Raw genomic sequence first — 19,740 nt, 5'->3', positions numbered from 1 at the left:
TGATTTGAACTTAGTACCAGTATACTAGCTAACAGGACAAAACTTGCTACCTTGAAAAATAAAAACATGAAAATGGAGAGACTATGCAGACAAAACGTAAAATTTTCTGACAAGTGTGCCTCCCTGCATTCAATTCCCTTTAGATGAAAATCTGCTAAAAATACTCCTATTTTAAATTCCTCCATTAACCTATTAAAAATACATTCTTTTGTGGTACTTTCAAATGAACAGAACTTTATAGACACTTGAGAAATTGCTAAGTCATGAGACACAGGTAAAAACTGCTGACCTACTTGCTTAAAATTGTTCAATCTTGAGTTCTGTAAATGAGAAAAAGTTCTTGTTTGTTTGTTTGTTTTGTTTTTTTTTCCTCTATAAAACCACGAGGAAGAAAAGATTTTCTACGTGTGCTGAAGATACCCGGGATTAAGTATGTGGAAGTACTTGTATCTAGAGCATACCATGGATGCACAAGTTACGAAGTTCTAAAGAACTGCTGTTTTCAAAACCAAAGGTGTTTTTGCATCCAGGACGCTGGAAGGTCACAGATCCCAGCAGCCCAACTCGCTAGGCACGATACTGCTAGTGGCACCCACTCCAACTCGGCGCCTGCTCACCTCCGACTGCTCGGCGCTCCGCCGTAACTTACATTCGAACCGAGCAACGCGTAACGAAGGAAATGTACCCAGGTCCTTTCCAAGCTTTATGATCCTGTGAGTGGCGCGCGGGAATCCCCAGCGCCGCCCCGCCCCGCGCCCGCTGCGGAACCGTGGGCGGAGGCGGAAGCCGCGGGAGGCACTGCGGCCCCGCGAGCTGTGGCAACTGCTGTAGTGGGGGGGGGGGGCTCGGGGGCCATGGTGCAGCTTTACAACCTGCACCCGTTCGGGTCGCAGCGAGTAGTGCCCTGCGGGCAGGAGCCGGCGCACTTCTGCTGCGGGCCCGATGTGCTGTTCGTGGCCGGCGCGGCGGCCAGCTGCGGGGTGGAGGTGTTCGCGGTGCGCCACGAGGGCCGCTGCGAACCCCTGGGCTCCTTCGCCACGCTGGGATCCGTGCTGCACATGGCGCACAGCCGAGCAGGTCAGTGCCGGCCGCCGCTGGGCCCGGGGAGACTAAGGCGTGTCCGGGCCGGGCGCGGGGCGGCGCAAACGGGCCCTGCTGGGCTGGGGTGAGCGGCGAGCGGAGGCCGTGGGGCTCCGCCGGGGCGGGCGGCCAGTGCCGCGTGCGGGAGCGTGTCGCGGCCCCGCGGCAGGTCGGCGTGGCGGTCCCCGCCCGCCCGGCGCGGCCCCTGGTGGCGGGTTCAGGCGCCTCTCGGCGGAGCCGGGCGCCTGCCGCGGGCGAGCTCGTAAAGCGGCGGCTGAGGCGCGGAGGGGCAGCGTGGAGCCGCCCGGCGCCCGTCTGTTGTCGTCTTCCTCCGCTGTGGTGGGGCCTTGCGCTCCCGCCCTTGGCCGCTCTGATTTCAGAGCGCGGGGCGGCGGGTGTTTGTGTCTCTTCTCCCCAGCCGATTCCACAGCTGTTAATGACTTGTTTAAATTAATTGACTTTTTGTTAACGGGTATTTGGGGGTTAAAAAAAATACCTTGTCTGCGAGCGCTGCTCTTAAAGTGGGTTCATTTTAAAGTTATATCCGGGACTTGACCTGTATGTTAGGTCACTTTATTGGTATGTGAATTGTGCTTCATCTAGCAAAGAAACTTGTGCTCTGGTTTTCGTTAAAGAAACATTGGTGAAGACTTCTTTAAAATTTTATGTGAGAGTTGAGAATTTAAGATATTATTTGAAATGTACTTTGTTGGAATAGCAGCTAAACAGCTCAAAAACTGTCATCTATTCTATATTGACGTTTTAGTACTGCTGCTTTGTTTTAAGGAGACTATTTGGTGACAATTGAGGAGAAAAGCAAAGCAACTTTCCTAAGAGCATATATGAACTGGAGATGCATGTCTGCGGGGAATTCTCGTGTTTGTGTCCGGATGGTTGGTCACAAGATGGAAGAGTCATACAGTGAAACCTTAAAAGAACAGATGTCAATTGTGGAAATGCCACTTTCAGATCCTCCGCTGTGCGTTTCATGTTGTCCTGTAAATGGAGATCTTCTTGTGGGCTGCAAAAATAAACTAGTCATGTTCTGTTTGAAATATCTGGTCATAAACCAGAATTTGACTGTATTAGACTTTGAACGCACCTTAATTTTACACATTGATAACTTCATTCCTGCTGAAGTTGCATTCTGTGCCAGACATATAGCCATAACAACAGACTTGGATGTTCTGATCCTGAAACTGGAACTGATCCAAAGTGCAGACAGTACAGAGCAATACACACATCGAGTTAGTACACTAGAAGAACCTGGGAATGGAAGTAAGTAGAGATATTTTTTTTTTTTTCTGCCTCTGGGAATCTGTTAAGTGATTGCTATTACTCTTGAAGTAGGCTCTAACAAGGTAATTGCCCTTCAGAAAGTATTTTAAGATAATTTTTGGGCCATTAGTTGAAAGTTACAGTGCATGAAAAGTTCTGCTACATGTAGTTGGAGGTAACACTTAAATATGCTGTTGTTCTGTGGACACTTTCAGGATGGTGCAGCCACAGAACTAGGTATCTGTTTTGGGGTACCACTACTGGCCAAATCAAAGTGATAGGAAGTCAGTGTGTTGTGTTCAGAAAAAATTCTTCTGTCAGTGTCACTGCCCAGATAAGCGGGTCTCTTCTAAGGGACAAGGAAGAGGCTGAAGGAAAGAATCATCTCATGAACTTCAAAATGATAGAATATCTTGAGTTGGAAGGGACCCACAAGGACCACTGAGTCCCAACTCCTGAATCTGCACAGGATCACCTGAAAATCAGACCTTATGTCTGAGAGTGTTGTCCAAATCCTTGGGACCTGCTACAACGATTCCATGTGGTTGTTGTCCTGCAGTCCCCAGAGCTGAACGTGGTGCTCCAGGTGGGGGCTCAATGAGAAGGGGAGAATCACCTCTCAACCTGCTGGCTGCACTTCTCATGCAGCCCAGCATACAGTTGGCTCTTCGGGCTGCAAGTACACACTGCCAGCTCTTTCACTGCCAGTTCTTTCAGAAATCTTGACTCTGAAGGAATGAGACAGGTGAGGCCTTGTCCTGGTTTCAGCTAGGACAGAGTTAATTTTCTTCCTAGTAGCTGGTAGAATGCTATGTTTTGGCCTAGGATGAGAAGAGTGCTGATAACACTGATGTTTTAATTGTGGCAGAGCAGTGCTTACATAAAGCCAAGGACGTTTCAGCTTCTCACTCTGTCCTGCCTACGGGCAGGCTGGGGGTGCAGCAAGAGCTGGGAGGGGACAGACCCAGAACAGCTGACCCAAACTAGCCAAAGGGGTGTTCCATCCCATCTGGGGTCACGCTGAACAATGTATAGGGGTGGCTAGCCAGGGGGAGGAGGGCCGGACTACTCGGGGTTAGGCTGGGCGTTGGTCAGCGGGTGGTGAGCAATTGCATTGTGCATCACTTGTTTTGTACACATTATTAGTAGTAGTACTATTATCATCATTATTGTTGTTATTTTCCTGTCTTATTAAACTGTCTTTATTTCAACTCACAGGCTTCACTTTCCCATTTCTCTCCCCCATCCCAGAGAGGGAGAGGGGAGGGTGAGCGAACGGCTGTGTGGTGTTTAGCTGCCGACCAGGTTAAACCACAACAGGCCTAAATGAAAGATTGTTCTTGTCTTCTAGCAGAGCTCTTCTGAAAGTCTCGTGGTTTGAAGAAGCCATTGCTTATTAGGTAGCTGTAGTTACAATGTTTAGTTGATGTTGTGCCAGCATTTTGTTATTACTATATGGAATGGTTTGAATAATTAATGCATTTCCGTTGTTAAGGTGTAAAAGATGAAGACCTTTCAACACATACTTTGCAGCTTGAATTAGATGAGTTCATCATATGTCAGAAGCCAGTGGAACTACTTGGGGAAGAAAGTAAGCTATGTGAGATACCCATCACACTGGAATCCACAGAGTTAGCTACAGAAGACACAAAGCACTTTCAAGTGCGGTATCTCCTTTTCAGGTATTATAAATGCATTTTCCCCTGTGTGGGTTAACTGTTACTTTAATAATACCAAGAAGGAAATATAAGCTCGTATCTTGATGAAAGAAATACCCTGGTATTTTGACTTCTGAGCTTCTTATGCGCTGTTTCCTAAGCAGACCAAGAACACTGTGATACCAAAGATGCCATTTTTGGCCTTGTGAATCCTAAGCTTTATTTAATTTTGAGAATGTGGCTAGTCATTACAATTAAAATGGAATTTATCTTTGATGGTTTTGCAGTACTGGTGATGTGTAGTGTCTGCTTTCTTCATACAGCCATACATATTGAATGCTGTGAAGACCGTACATTAGAGCTTCTCTTGTGATGTATCAGAGGAGATGTTTTCTTCTAAGCATACAGAATCATTTAGGTTGAAAAAGATCTCAGGTCATCCAGTCCAACATCCTACTCCCAAGCAGAATCAGCTGGAGTAGGTTTTCCAGGACCTAGTCTAGTCAGGTTTTGAGTAACTCCTGAGATGGGGTAGACTTCACAACCTCTCTGGGAAGCCTGTTACGGTGTCTGACCACTCAGGTTTTTGTACTTTGATTCTGAACTGGCCAAACTAAGTTTTACGTGTCTCATTCTGAAGCAGCTTGTGTCAAACTCCGTTATGGTTTAGAGAAGCCTACTGTAAAGTATAAGACACAAGACTAACCATCAGTCCTGGCTGCGTGACCTTGATCATGGTACTGCCTTCTCTGTGTCTATTCTGCAGGTTTCATCAACTCCAGCTAAAGTGATACCTTTAATATTTATATATATATACCTTTGATATTTTTATATATATATAAAACTTCCCTTTGTGCAGCTGGCAAAGAGGAGTTTACCAAGTATCTTAAGCACTAAGAATTTATTTTGATTTGATTATTTTTTAATAATCAAAACCATTACGCTTCTATCTAAAACTGAGTAAGAACTGATATCTCAGTCCAGTTGTGAATTTTGAAGCAGGGCAAGAAAAAGGATGACTCATAAAAGGAAAGAAAAGTAGGATTGAGGATGAATTTTGTTCAGTTAAATAAAAAGGAAGAAAGATGAAATCAGGGTTCAAATCAATTGCAGCACATCTTCAGTGATCCCAGACTTTGGCACATGGCTTGTAGACAAGCAAAGAAAGAATTTTTGGTTGCAGGAACTTGTTGTTTCTAGCTGTGCTATGTTCTTAGCATTGCTAAGCTAATTGCGTTAGTAGTATGAAGGCAAAATAGCTGAATATTAAAACATCATCTATGGCTGTTAGAACTATCGCTCTTTCCTTGCTCAAGGTGAATGGTAATAGTTTCTCACTGATGTCCCGTGTTGGTTTGGATATTTCCTCTAGGCATTTTGCACCTGACCAGTCGCCTTTTGGGTTTTGTGAAGACATGAAGTTGCACTCTGTTCAACTGCTTCCTATATACCAGACAGGTAGATGCATATGCGTGGATGCATTATGTTCTGTGTCACAGGAGTCCTGGGAAAGGAAGGAACATGTCAGTGTAATCTCTTTTGTACACTGTTCCTGTATGATTTGTTTTAAAATTAAGGTATTTCCTCCCTTTTCAGTGATTTAAATTGAGCTTCATTTAACAGACATGTTAAAGTTTCTCTAAGTTCTGTGTAAACTTCGAATGAAAATACCAATTCACAGCACCATAAGAGTAAGTCTGTTCAAAGACAGTTCTTACCAGTTCTCTACTGACAAATTTTACATCACAAAACAGGTCACTTTTTATGTTGCATAAATAAAATTATCCTCAGTGTCAGTGTAACATTCTAGGCTGTCTCTGAGAGTCAACACTGGAAATCAGAGTAGTAAACCTTAATAATGTTAAGGTACAGGTTACCTTTATGCCAGACTTTTTTTAAAATGGCAAGGGATGAAAGCAAATTTCAGGGATTCATCAATAAACACTAGCTAACGCTTCACCATGACCAGGGGAAAATTTAATCCTTTATTATGTCACCTTTACTGACTGCTCACCCAGTTTGTGGTTGTCTGTTCTTTTCAGTAGCAGAGTCTCATTTAAGTTGCAGCTGACTCAAGAGGATGAGCTACTTGCTGTTCAATTCCATCCAACTTATTTTCTCTTGTGGTTTACAGACCTTGACAACAGGGTCTGTAGAATCTGAACACACCCTTTACCTGCCAAAGTGGCTTTATAAATAATTCTGCCATTCTCTGACTCTGTTTCATTTAAATGAGGATCTGCATTTTGGTGCAGTTCGTCTGCAGCTTTCGATGAGCATTCATCCCAGGTCACAAGGAGTTGTCTAAGACCAGACTGATCATTCGAGCTATGGGTATTTAGTTGTGATGAATCTGCCAGGACTCCCACATACTGTTGGTTCTGTGGAAATTCTTCACTTGGTGATTCAGCCACGCTTTTGTTAGAAATGCCTTGAAATGTGAACAAGGCATACAGATTGGTGTATTACCAACTGCTATGGTGTTCTTCATGTAGTTCTCCTTCTCTTCAGTAGCTATTAACAAAACCAGTTGGAACTTGATCAGGTCTGAGAGTAGCTTTTAGGAATTGGACTTACAAAGGAATTGCAAGGTTTTGGTTTACGAGATGTATATAAAATGCCTTTCTTATTGTTACATCTAGGAAGTTCTGTGACAGCCCATGAGGAAACTGAGAACAAGAGAGAACTACTCAGTCTCTTTTGCTTTTTCTCTTTGCCTCATGTTGGATATCTCTACTCTGTTGGGAAGGTAGTAGAACTGATTTCTACTTACCAGTATTCAGAGAAGTCAGAGCAGGCAGTTCTCACTCCACAATTCCTGCACGTCATTACAAGGTACTATATTTATGCTTTCGCTGATTGTATTACTATCTTTCTCTTTGTGCTTTATTTTTTCCTGAAGCATTCTGGGCAAGCTCATGTTATGGTGCAGAACGTCCTCCTGCCTAGGCCTCAAAGCCCGTTTCTGCGTAAGGAGAAAGATCTGATTCTCTTTAGTCTTGGCTTTTGGATTATTGCATGTCTTCATTTTCTTTGTCATCAGTGTTGTTTCTTCTTTCCCTCTAGTGAGAACCTGCAGTGTTTCACAGTGCGGTGCAGTGCAGCAGCAGCTCGTGATGAGGATCCATACATTGATACTACTGCAAAGGTGCACATCTCATTCTTTTGCTAAAAGAATTGGAGTAGCAGTGTGACGCTTTGTTCCCCTATGTTTCCTTCTGAAATCGTGTTAGTTTCTATTGGCTGTGACCAGAAAAAAAAAATCAAAAATGAATACTTTAGTTCAATCTGTGGCATATTCTAAAAGTCTGCACATGTATCACTGGAACAATCTATTATTGTTGTTTAAGATTCTAGATAATTAATAGAAAGTTTTCAAAAATGTCAAAAACTATGATATCATAAGTTTTCAACTAAATTCCATGCTATTCTGAATGGAGGGAGCAGTTTTCCCATATGACAGCTGATGGTGCTTGTAAAGCATAACTGTATTGAAACCTAAACTATTGTTCTTTGTTTTTGTTTTTGAGATGTGCGTGTAATAGTAAGTTGCAGACACTCATGGATTTCCATATTGCAGCCTGCCCTCCACAGGCTGCAGACCCACTCTGGCAAGGGTCCTTCATGGGCCACTGTCCCTGAAGGACGCCCCTGCTCTAGTGTGGGTCAGCAATGGACTGCAGTTGTGCAGGGGTGCCTCTCCCTGGTGTGGGTTTCGCACAGGCTGCAGTCCTTTAGTAGAATTCCTTCTCCATTGTGGAGTTTGACATGTACTTGTTTTTTGTGCCTTTTCTGACATCAATTTCAGATCTGACTGGTTCTGGTTATGACAGGCCCAGGGCAGTTTATAGCCTCCAGATCATCACTGCAGCCCTCTGCCTCTTTACCAAAGATTGAGGTTTCTTCAAAAAGTAGTGCACACATAATACATGATGCTGTGTTGCCTTGCTTCACCATGTATACCAATTTGTAAATGTGGTATTTTATCTTTTTAGAGTTACAAGTGTAGAATATTTCTGGGCAAATGAGGTTGCATTTTTCTATTTTTAGTCCAGCCTAGAGGATATGGTATGTTTTGGCTGAAAGATGCATGTTGAATAAATCAAGGATGTAATACTGGATAGGCAACGTAACAATAAATAGTGCAAGCAAATATAATATTTCTGTCTGTATTTTTTGTTTTTTATATAAAACATAAGCAACTGAAATCAGGACTTTTGCAAACACATCAGGCAGTCTTACATCTCAGCCAAATTCAAACTATTTGGGATTAAGTTTTCCACGTTAGGTAACGTTTCCTTTTTGATTTAAAGATTCACTCAAAGCACACACTAACTGAAATTACAAAACACATGTGCTTTTCTTTATAGGCTTGTCCACCTGTTGCTCTGGATGTCTGCACATTACGAATGCAGCTTTTTATAGGACCAAGAGCTATCTGTCATTTCAAAAACCATATAATTCTTCTGACTAAGGCTAACACAGAAGATGTTACTGAAAGACGGAAGCCCACAAGAAGGATGCTGTAAGAATTTGCATATTTTGGGGAGATGGGATTTATAGCTTTGTATACAGTGCTGAATTTTCAGGTGTTGGAGTCGGACAGGATCCTCTGTGGAAAGACTGTTAGGACATAATTCCCTAGCTGATAGATGAGAACAGAAATCAAGCATTGATTTTTGAATTCTACTCTATTAAATGACATGGAAGAAATGGAAAGTTGAAATTTTACAAAATAAGTTACTCAAGATCGTCAAAGCCAACTTCCGTACGTAATGTTAAAATAACGTTATAAAGAATGTAACTGCTACTGAGAAGAAAAAAATACTTACCCTGGCAAAAAATATGTAGGAGTTATGGGCCTGCAGGCTAACAAAACATGTTGTAGCAAAAAATGAAAATTTCTTAGAAAGAACCTTTAACTAAATATAAGACAGTTGTGAACATTGCTATATTAATGACAAAAGAAGCACTGGACTTTGGCCTAAGATAGTGTTGTTGTATGTATGCAGTCAAGGTTTTTCACCAAGAGGGTGGTCAGGCGCTGGAGTAGGCCTCTCAAAGGAACCAAGCCTATCAGAGTTCAAGAAACATTTGTACAATGCTCTCAGACACTTGGTTTGATTTTTTTTGTATGGTCCTTTGGTGACCCAGGAGTTGGACTCGATGATCCTAGTGGGATCCATCTCAGATATTCTATGATTAATAAAGAAATGGAACAGGAAGACACTGTTTTCCTAGTGTTTCAATGTTCGGGAATTGAAGACCTAGCCAATATATCAAAAGTAAAAGCGTTCAAGTACTTTTTTTTTTTTTTTTTTTTTTCTTTAACACCTTGACAAATGTGTGAATTGAGCTGCAGGGGCAAAAGTGCAGTAAATCTTTATGGAAAGTAACTGAACATCTTAACTGATTTGAATTACTCACTTTCATGTATGTACATGAGACTATCTGGTGTTAAATCCAGGAGAAGATGTACTTGATGTTTTCTAACAGTGATGTTTCTGGTGTACGAACGTGGCTATCTATTACTAGCCATTACAACTTAAATTCACAACTGAACTCTCAAACGTCTACTAGTCTGCAAACATACCTGTTTATGCATTTAAACTGTCAAATTTTTGTTTGTTTTTGGCTACAGAATGTTTATTTGGACATTGGCAACTTAACTCTTTTCCTTTTCTCTAGTTCCAGAAAGGCTAATAGCATCAAATCCAGAACAAATTCCGAGTCAGAGCCTGGGTGGAATTTATATATTATAAACACTGTTTCAACCATCCAGCTGTACAGAGAAATGGTATTTCCCACTCCTGCTTTTGTTTATTGACTAAAAATAGGTACTGTTAATCTCTGGTGCTGAATATACTGTAATATATCTCTTATGAATAGCTCATAATTCTATTTCAAATACCTGCTGCCTTCTCTAGAATTGTTTCTGTATATTCTTTATTTTTAACAGCATCCAAAGTGTATCATGTATCTGTTCTAGGTAGATTATAGTAGAACTTACGAAAATGCGAAAACTGAGAGTTGCATCCACCTCCTAAGTGAGGCTCACTTACTAGTCAGAGCAGCTATAATGGACCCTGGTTTCCTTAAATCAGATGATAAAGAAGAACTTCTAAGAGCATTCGGAGAAAGTTGTGCCTTTTTAGGAGACTGCTACAGCAGGTATGTTTTAGATGTCAAAGTGATATAGATGAGCATTTGTTTCTAATAATGTAACCTTAAAATGAAAATCCATTATTCCTTGCTATTTTGCATTGGCATATGTATTTCAAAAACTTACATTCTACCAGAAAGCTTAATCTGGTCCTCTGTTAAGTGCCTGGTTGTTTTTATTGTCAGTTTAACACAAAATACGATGTTACCTTGAGTATTAGCTATGTATTTGCAGATACTGGTGTGCTTGCAACTTTGATGAGTTATTTTAGTTCTTAGAAACAGTGGTGTCAGATGTGTTGCTCTTAATTGTTCATTTTCCTTCCCATCTGTTACTTTCAGGTTTGACACAAAGGATTACCACCTTGCTTTGCCATACTATAGAATGGCGGGTTTATCCGTGTCTGAAGTTTTAGAGCGACTAGTTTCAGAATGTGATGAAATACAGACATATGAAAGAGGTTTTATATTTTATTTAACTCACTCTCTTAATGAAGACATAAATGAAGAATTAAGCAAGGTAGAAACAAGTATTTTTTTCTTAATCTGTTGATTTAATTACAATTTAAGAACTGCATCAAATATTAAGTAAAATTTCTCTTAAAATGCTGAACTGTTTATTTAGTATTACAATTATTCTTTTTCATACATTTTTTAATTTACCCATTTTTGACAAAAGAGCATGCATGTAACAGCTGTGATGCTTTTGGGCTGCTTTCAAGCAACTTACGGATTTGGTTATCACAAGGCATATTGATAATGATGGTTCCCACTTGCACACAGAGATACTGTTGTGCTAGAAAAGTTCTGTCTCAAATCTCTTTAGTTTCCCATTTCTGCAACAATGCAAACTGTTTTTTGAACCTTGCCATATTGCTCAGATTGGTAAAACTGACTCAGTGGGGTAGAGAGTTCTCCTGGCTTTTCAAAATAATGTGCTGAATCATTCCTGGTTAGAGTAACTTTACTTTCACTAGTAGGGATTTGGTAGCTAATCTGTACTTGCCTATTCAAAAGAAGAAAAGGAGTGCTTCTTATGCCAGAAAAGATTACGTATCTGGAAACGTTAAAACTGTCAAATGGATTTTATTTTAATAGGAATCAGCGAATAAAGTTCTCCAGATATTCAGTAGTGCTGATCCCATGCAGCTGCCTCATATCCTCTGCAGTCCCTGCATGAGAAATGCATGTCCTTTGACAGCTGTGAAGTATCTTCATAAAGTAGAAAACAATATGCCATCAGTGGTCCTCACACTTACTAAGGCTTTCATGGCGCTGAAAATGGGAGACCTGATGATGTATGAGCATGAGATGGGCTCCCATAAGGAGGTAAAGTATGCTGAAAGCACGAACTGTTTGCTTTTTACAATGCTCAAGTCATTAAGTTTGGCTAGTGGCTCTGTTTTACAGTAAAACATCCTTTCAGTTGCTCTTCTTCCTCCTGGTATGCATTATAGGCTCCACTGAATGTCTGCAATAACAGTAAGATCCAGGACTAGTGTACGCTGGGATGGTTCCATCTTTGCAAAGCCTTATCAATAAACAAATGTTTTAAAGGCTTTATTTTTTTTTTTTTTATAAATTAAATGCAGTTTACTGGAGCATAACAGGCTCCGCAGAGCCAATGCTCTTCACCAATATGGCGGGGTTGCATAGTAGCATTTTTCCGCCTCTCCAGCTCTCCATCTGTAATTAATACATGATTAACATGCAGTGTGCCCATGAAAGCCTACCATCTGTATATAAACAGCCCCTTATAAAATTGCTTTTGTAGCAGAATGTCCGTGGTGCATACAAGCCAAAGTTTCTGTATACAATCTCCTTATACAATTTCCAATCTTCTGTAGAATCAAAGTACTTAACTTTTATTAAGACTAGATCAGAACCTACTTCAGTGCTATCAAAATCAGAATTCCACATCAGTGGGGAAAAAATGTTAGCTGATCATTCTCTGCCATAGGTGTTCACATGTGGATTTAGACTGAGCCCAGTCTGTAAATTACTTCTTGTTAAGATTCTTCAGGAGTGTTGAAAAAGGAATATTCAAAGTTTGTGGAGCTTGAAATCTGAAATCTTTCTGAGTGTGAGCTGTTAGAGGTCTAAAAGGTTTTTAAGATAAACTGATAGATAGTCCAAACTTTGGTACCAAGCTTCAGCATGAAAAGTCCTTGGAGAGCTTTCAAGAGTTACTAGGTTTTGAATTGCAAGTTGGGAACTGTGGATAGCTGTTTCAATTATTGTATTTAGGACCACCTGCTTTCTAACCATTTGCAGCAAGATCAGGTGAAATTGTGACATTACATACAAGCTAAGAAATACATACTCACAGAATCACAGAATGGTTGAGGTCAGAAGGAACCTCTGGAGATCATCCAGTCCAAATATTCACCACCACCAGTCCATTGCGTACCTCATTTAAAGGTTAGGGACTTGGTTGTGTGTGTTGTTTTTTTTTTATTATTTTTAATTGATCTATTACAAAAATGCTTTACTACATCTCACCTTTAAAAAGTATTTTAGTGCAAATTCTTAAAAATAATGCTTCTAGAAAGATAAAGAAAGGAAAGATAGTTTCTACATACAGGGGTTGAGAAATGTTTACTTTCTTCCTAGGTCTGCCTTATATTTGTGGTGTATTTCATTTAATATGCTCAGGCATCACTTCCCAGGTGTTTTTAAAATGGAAATAATATTTTGTTATATTACCTTCAAAGGCACTCAGATGCCCAGAAACAACTTAGAGCTGTATATTTTGCAGCATGTTTTGGTCATTATTTCAGGTGTATTTTCAATATAAAAATGATATTTCAGCTAAGTAGTTAATTGAAATTTCAGCCAGTGATTTTTCAGAACACCCCGTATATTTAGTGTCTGTGATTCCATAGTAAAATCTTTTCTTACGCATACAGTAATTCCAGATTTCAACAGCACATTTTTTCCAGTGTTCAGGCAATTGTCATAGTGCTCAGGAGTCACTGATCCAGCACACAGTTTGGACCTGGATCTCTGGAGAGCTACTCTATAAACTGTAGAAAGCTTATATTTCCATCCCCTTAGTTTTCTTTATTTCATCTATATAAACTTGACTGCCTGAGAAAATACTGAGTTTGCAGAGTTGAATTGTACATGGGTTGAGTTCTTTACCTGATTTATATCTATGTTTGTAGACAGTACTGGCCTCTGGCTTCACTGAGCAACCGAAACTCCTGAGACAGTATAAAGAAGGAATCGTTATTCCAACTGAATTTGCTGTTCACCTGAAGGAGATGCAGCCTGGATTACTGGTGGCTGCCATAGTGGCTTTACATGAGAACAGTAAAATTGAACTGGAAGAAGCAGATGTGTTTTTCAAGGTTGGCCTCTGACAATTTTTTCCTTTTTTTTTTTTTTTTTTCCCTTCCATGTACTGATGTTATGTTCAGCTTTTTTTTTCTTTTTTTTTTTTTTTTTTTTTTTGAACGAGAGAGATGAAGGTTGGATATGTTCCAGTTTTGATAGATGACTACATCAGAATCTGGAACTTCTGGAAAGAAATACTGGTCAAATCAAGTAAAAAAAAAAATCCATTAACACTTGAATGGAAAATACCCCAGTCTGAGGGATCTTTCAGTGGCTTCCTAACAGTTTGGCTTCCTAAGACTATTGAAACTTAACAGAATTTGGATAAACCACTTCCATAGGCTCCTTTTGATGAGACATATTTCTAAAGAATGAGAATATTAAATACACATTCTATATTAAATATGCTTCAAATATGAAGGTATATAATGCTCTGATCATCTGTATACACTTCTGAAAGAAGAGTGGGTCTCTGCAGTTTATGGAAAGGAAAATAGAATTATAGAATGGTTGGGGTTGGAAGGGACTTCAGTGATAATCTAGTTCCAACCTCCCCTGCTGCGGGCAGGGATGTCACCAACTAGATCAGGGTGCCAACGGCCCCATCCAGCCTAGATTCGATCAATTGGATCAATTCAATACACTTGTTACTGTAAAACATCTAGTTACTGACGTTTTCTTTGTTTGGACTGGGAATAGACAAAACTTTTTTTTCTACAATCAGTAATGTTGTTTGGATTAAAACCACATATACTTCAATATTGGTATGTTGTGGTCTTGCATCTGTTACTGTGAAAGACCTATATCAGAAACACCAAATCATGAAACCTGAAATAGAACAAATATGTTTTTTCAAAGTCAGGTGTAAACTGAGTAACAAATCTTTTCCCTGCCTGACACACGAGGCCTTAAAGCCCAGAAGCATCTCCCTTGTGGGACCTACCATTATACCTGAGCTGCACATCATTTTGTTATCATTGGCCTTTGATTACATTAAGATTCTTTCTTAGAAGACGTCTGTTAGGCTGTTGGTGTATATAAAAGCCTCTAAAGTAGCAGTCAGTAAATCCTTGCTGACAATGTGCTGACATTTCTGTCAGTGGAATAAATCTTCAAGAAGTAATCAAATCTATACGTTAGAATTGATTGCTTTAAAATCGTTCCATGAACTTTATACTTTGCCAAGCACTGTATCATGTAGAATCACATCTATCACCTCAAGACAAAAAAGGAACCAACATCCTGCCTCTAGTAAAAGTAAAAAAAAACAGTTCCTTTTGTTTGTTCTAACTTCTTCTACTAATAATTGCCACATTCTATACTAAATTGCTGTCTTCTAATGTTTTTGTTCTTAGATATTGTGTAATAACAGTGAAAACACTGTTCCTCAGCTCTTGGTAGATTTCTGGGAAGCTCTCCTTGTAGTATGCTCTCAGGAAGATGTACTTCAGGAGCTCTTACTGAGGGTTACTTCTCAGTATGTTTGGAGAATATCGAAGAAGCAACTTCCTGAAACTAAGCCATTGAAAACAACAGAGGATCTGGTAAGTGTACTACTCATATGTTTTATATCTGTGTTGTTCATCCAAAGTCTATCCAAATATTTTGTATTTTAATTCTGGACAGTTTATCACTTAAAAGAAGCAAGACTGAAAGTAAATGATGTAGTGTGTACTTACCAGACAGATGGTTCTGGGGAATCCTATTCTTTAAGAGCATTTGCAAATATGCAGCAGGAATCTGAGCTCTGGGCAGAAATAAGGGCTAAAATGAAACATTGAGAGTTTGTCAGGTGGAGGTTTTTTTTCTTCCCGTTAATGGAAAACTTACAAAGCTGACTAAATGAGAAAACATAGGAGTAATTGATTGTAAAATATTCTGAATAGAGAGTCTAAAATACAGAATTAAATAGAAGTTTCCAGTTTATTTGTTATTCAGTTATATGAACCGGAAGAAAGAACAGTTGCTATTCCAAGTATACTATTTAAGAACAAAATTTCTTCACTTGTGAGGGGGTGTGGTATGGGTATGTTCACAAGAAACTGTCATTAACAGAAATACTTCATTTATTACAATTTTTATCTCTCCATCTCACTTGCTCTTCATTTCTGTCTCTCTGTCTCTCTCTCTCTCTCTCTCTCACTCTCTCACTCCCTCTCTCCCTGTCTCCCTCTCATAGATAAACTCCTGTAATCGTTTTGGGTTCATTTTCCCATGGGTTACTTTCATAATGTCAATGGGATCTCCACCTGATAAAGATTACCCTGAAGATATTTCAAAGCTACAGGTATGAAACACTTAAACTTTGTCGTTTGCAACTTAGATCCATTCTGCAAATGTCTGTGCCTGTAGATCTTTCTCTAGCAGCCTCCTCTCCTCCTTCCCTGCCCACTCCCTGAACTACCCAAGTTGAACTAAAAGACCCATTGAAATCGTTGAAGAAAAAAATACCAAAATGACACATCAATAACTGTGATACTTACTTTTCAGTTAACTCTAAACTTAATCAGTTTTCAATAACATTTAATAAAATAAATATTATTTCAAATATACTATGATAAATACAGGCCTTTTGTTCTAAGGTTATGGTTAGCATTGCTTTGCAAAGTTTGATTTAAATCCAAACAATACTTTTTCTTTCTGTCTCTAGTCTCTTTTATGTAGTCAGTCAATCAATATAACTGCTGCTCTGCCTATCTTGGAACCTCTGATAGAGGCTGGCAATGTTGGCCTCACCATCCATGTTCTCTGCAGTACTCATCTAGCCAAGTATGAGGATTCCATTGACCAGCTTCTCAAAAGGTGTCCTGCTGCAGCTGTATTATATGCTCAGCATGAGCTGAAGGATGATAGTCGGGTGAGCTACTTTGGTTAAACTCATTCAGATTTTTTTTCCCACTAACTACACTGTTATTGTATACATACAGATGGACTCTGGATGGATCAAATAGCCAAGATTTCAGACACAGTAAATTGCTTAGCTTGCTTTCACTTGCCTGGCCTTTAAATTCCATAAATCAATACCACTAATTTTAATGAAACATTTTTCCCTGTTTCTTCTGTGACTCCCTGTATTCATTCTAGTAAGTTTCCTCTTTTCAGAGAACAGAGGACCTCAGAAAACAGAGTAATTTTTTTCCATTATAAGTGGAAAACTGTCTAGTTTCTTACTAATCCATGTTCTAATTTGTTTGATATTATTGTATAAAGTGTCATATTTTACTAATAAGCTAGGAGAAGATTCTTCAAATAATATCATATTTAAGTATGTTCTTCTTGTGTTTTTAGTGACACCTTGTCATCAAAATGGTACTGGTATAGTACTGAGAAATTTCACATTCTTTATGTCCCATTTTTCACATAGACCTCCATGCAGTTTTGATTGGTGTAACTGATTCTATTCCAGTGTTTTGGGTGTACAAGATTTTACTTCCATTGCCTATCACAGCTACTTAACTGTCCGTATTTTTGTTGACCAAACTCAGTGAAGGTGATTTGTCTACCAGAGGGAAATACTATTGCTGCATTCAAGACCACATTTGTGCTTTATGTTCAGATCTAAAAATGGTTTCATTGGTAATTTTCATGTTAGTTATAGAGTTGTGAGGGTACAATAATGAATCAGAACACAGGTGGTAGAAAAGGGTTACCATGTTTAAGAAAAGAAAGAAAGAAATCCCTTCTTCCTCTTTTCACTCTTATTGACAAATTGACAGTAAATAACTCACTACTTTAGCTGTTGGAAGCAGATTAGGTCAGGGCACAGCAGTGTTCTTACAATGGTGAATAAAATTCACCATGCAAGGAACTTCACCATGCAAGGGACTCCTTGCATGGAGCTGCTTGGATGAAAAAAAAAAAAAAGTCATCTTACAGGCACTAGGGGACACTGTTTAACTCTCAAGTATGAAAAGATCACACTGAAAATTGGAAATGCATCTGCAAAAACACTGCATTTCAAATAATTTTATAAATTGCTTACTGATTCCACTGTAACCTATCTGCATATACGTCTGATCTTAGTTCAGTATATTTTTAGCAGGTCTTTCATACTCTTAACTGTAGTCATTGTTAATTTACACTTCTGCTGTGGGTTTTTATGAATTAGGCTGTATGGTGGAACAAACTGCTTCCAGAACTTTGCAAGAGAACCAGACTTACTGAAAATGACTATCCTGTTCTTATTTCATCACTAAAAGGTAAATCAATTGGTTAAAACTTAACTACAGAAGCCTTTGTATAGCATCTGACATTCTAAATATTGTTCAGCCTTACAGAATACTGACGTGATATTTTCAAAGAAAGGGGAGTAAGTTTCTATGTTTAAAGCTAATGAAGTTCAGCAGGCTTTCTCGTAATCAGAACAGCATTCTGCAACATACAGTGTTGTCTCATAAAAAAAAAGGATGACATTCATTATATATTGCAAACAATTGCATTGTGAGAATCATTGCTTCTATATTGGTCAAGAATATATACTATTTAAAGAACTCAGTTTCCCTAAAAGATAGGGATTGTTTGCTTTTTTTTCTGGGCTAAGTGACTATATGGTTCTAAGCAATGACAGCTAACTGGCTACTGTTGATAACCCGGTGGGCATTTAAGTGTATACTCATGATTAGGTTACAGACTATAAAAACTACACTGTGTTACTGATAGTTGGTGACATTAAGCAGAAGAAAACATTTGGCAAAGTGGTGGTGGGGTTACAACTCTTTGGTTAGTGGAAATAAAGAAGTAAAACCAACCCTAGTAGCTGATGTAGTCCTGTTGTTATATGTTTGTAGGAAGTCAATAATACTGCATAGCTAAGCAACATACATGTATGCATTTGTTTTTGACAGAATAAGAAGGCTGAATAAAATAAATGTATTAAAACAGAACAATGTGCTCCCTGGGGTCAGAACAACAGCAGCACTGAGTTGCGTGGTGCAGCACTGGTTGCTGTGCTGCACTATAAAGTTCTAGTTTGAAGTGCTAGCATGTTTATTTGTGGTGGTTGTTTTTTTTTTGTACTCGTTTTCATGTGATAACTGTGCTATAATAAGGACTTAAGAACATGTTTAACAGCTTCTTCTTAGAGGCTGTTTGCAGAACATCTGTTTTAACATATAGTGCTGTTTTAGAGTACTGGTAGAGTTCCAGGGCTGCTTTTTCATTTGCTACAAAACATGTAGAGTACTTCATTAGACTTCCGTAAACATTACTGCCACATGCAGACCTGATGAATTAAGATAAAGGTTTGGTTTTAATCTAGGACATAATTTTTCTGTAGCTGTATTTGCTCTCTAATGGGTGTGTCTCTGATTTTTATTTGAGTTACAATACTTACATCACTTGATAACTTGAATTAGTGACCTTGTTAATGTTTTTTGTTTCTTTGTTCTAACCAAAATACCTTAAACGTGACTTTCTCCTCTGCTTTGGGCAGAAACTTTATCAGTTGTTGCAATGGAATTGGAACTAAGGGATTTCCTGAGTCTTCTACCAGAGGATGGAACTGCAGCATTTTTCCTGCCACATCTTCTTCACTGCAGCCAGAGGAAACTGCTGACCTAGACACAATGGATGTCTACTATGCATTTAAATACCACAAACGTGCTGGAATAAAAAAGTACATTTAAAAAGAGAAATACATAAAAAGCACTATGAGTACCCCTGCATATAAATCACCTTATTTCTGAGCTAATACCTTATGACAATTATTGAATGACAACTTACTTGAGGCAGAGCATCTCCTTTGAAGCTAACACTATTGCACTTTGTCAGTGAACCAGAAGAACTGAGTAATTGTTTGCCACGTTAAAAACATAGCTATTAAACTACTAGGCATAGGTCACTAGTCCTGTAAATAAGGATGAACTTATGGCCAAAGCAGCTGAAAAATACAGACTGTACAGTGTAATTGGACATAAAATATTCACTGAAAGTAAAACAGGGAGTTAGTTTTAATTGTACGCTAGCTAGTTGGATCACTGACCTAGAGAGGAAGTTACGCTTAGTCATGTATTTAATTGTGTAAGTACCTTACTCTTGTAAGTGTTACTGGATTTTGAAAAATAGACATTCCCTTGAATTCCATCTGGAAAATCCAGTCAGCTGCTCTGTCATCTTATATACATACCCCTGCAAGTGTTACAGTGAAAGTGTTATTTAGCAATTTACAAGAAAATTTAGCATTTATTTATCATTTTATCAATTTATCAATTTATCAAATTTATTT

At 39.1% G+C, this 19,740-nt stretch overlaps 1 protein-coding gene across 2 annotated transcripts; it reads left to right on the top strand.

The window, feature by feature from the left end:
• The first annotated feature begins 818 nt into the window (after positions 1–818).
• Positions 819–19,715, top strand: HPS3 (HPS3 biogenesis of lysosomal organelles complex 2 subunit 1). Of its 2 annotated transcripts, XR_004253593.1 has the most exons (18): positions 819–1,077; positions 1,867–2,358; positions 3,854–4,040; positions 5,389–5,474; positions 6,659–6,851; positions 7,083–7,164; positions 8,387–8,541; positions 9,705–9,813; positions 10,006–10,187; positions 10,521–10,698; positions 11,277–11,507; positions 13,346–13,531; positions 14,873–15,061; positions 15,697–15,804; positions 16,168–16,374; positions 17,626–17,716; positions 18,949–19,446; positions 19,481–19,715. XR_004253593.1 is itself a non-coding variant. In XM_032192906.1 (17 exons), exons 1-17 carry the CDS (start codon positions 855–857, stop codon positions 19,074–19,076), a joined length of 3,027 nt encoding a protein of 1,008 aa, XP_032048797.1. In that variant the 5' UTR covers positions 819–854; the 3' UTR covers positions 19,077–19,715. The 2 variants fall into 2 exon arrangements, 1 of the variants encoding a protein (XP_032048797.1); XM_032192906.1 differs by having other exon boundaries at positions 18,949–19,715.
• Positions 19,716–19,740: the final 25 nt, after the last annotated feature.

Source organism: Aythya fuligula, chromosome 9, assembly GCF_009819795.1.
Source record: "Aythya fuligula isolate bAytFul2 chromosome 9, bAytFul2.pri, whole genome shotgun sequence".
NCBI classification, from domain to species: Eukaryota; Metazoa; Chordata; class Aves; order Anseriformes; family Anatidae; genus Aythya; species Aythya fuligula.
The sequence above is the reverse complement of the archived record's forward strand: the minus strand, read 5'-3'. Positions and strand labels throughout refer to the sequence as shown.

Excerpts from the sequence above, each read along its gene's own strand:
- HPS3 (XM_032192906.1), top strand. The coding sequence starts at position 855 with ATGGTGCAGCTTTACAACCTGCACCCGTTCGGGTCGCAGCGAGTAGTG. Across the intron at positions 10,188-10,520 it reads TTAGGAGACTGCTACAGCAG|GTTTGACACAAAGGATTACC; the intron begins GTATGTTTTAGA and ends TGTTACTTTCAG. Across the intron at positions 13,532-14,872 it reads AAGCAGATGTGTTTTTCAAG|ATATTGTGTAATAACAGTGA; the intron begins GTTGGCCTCTGA and ends TTTTGTTCTTAG.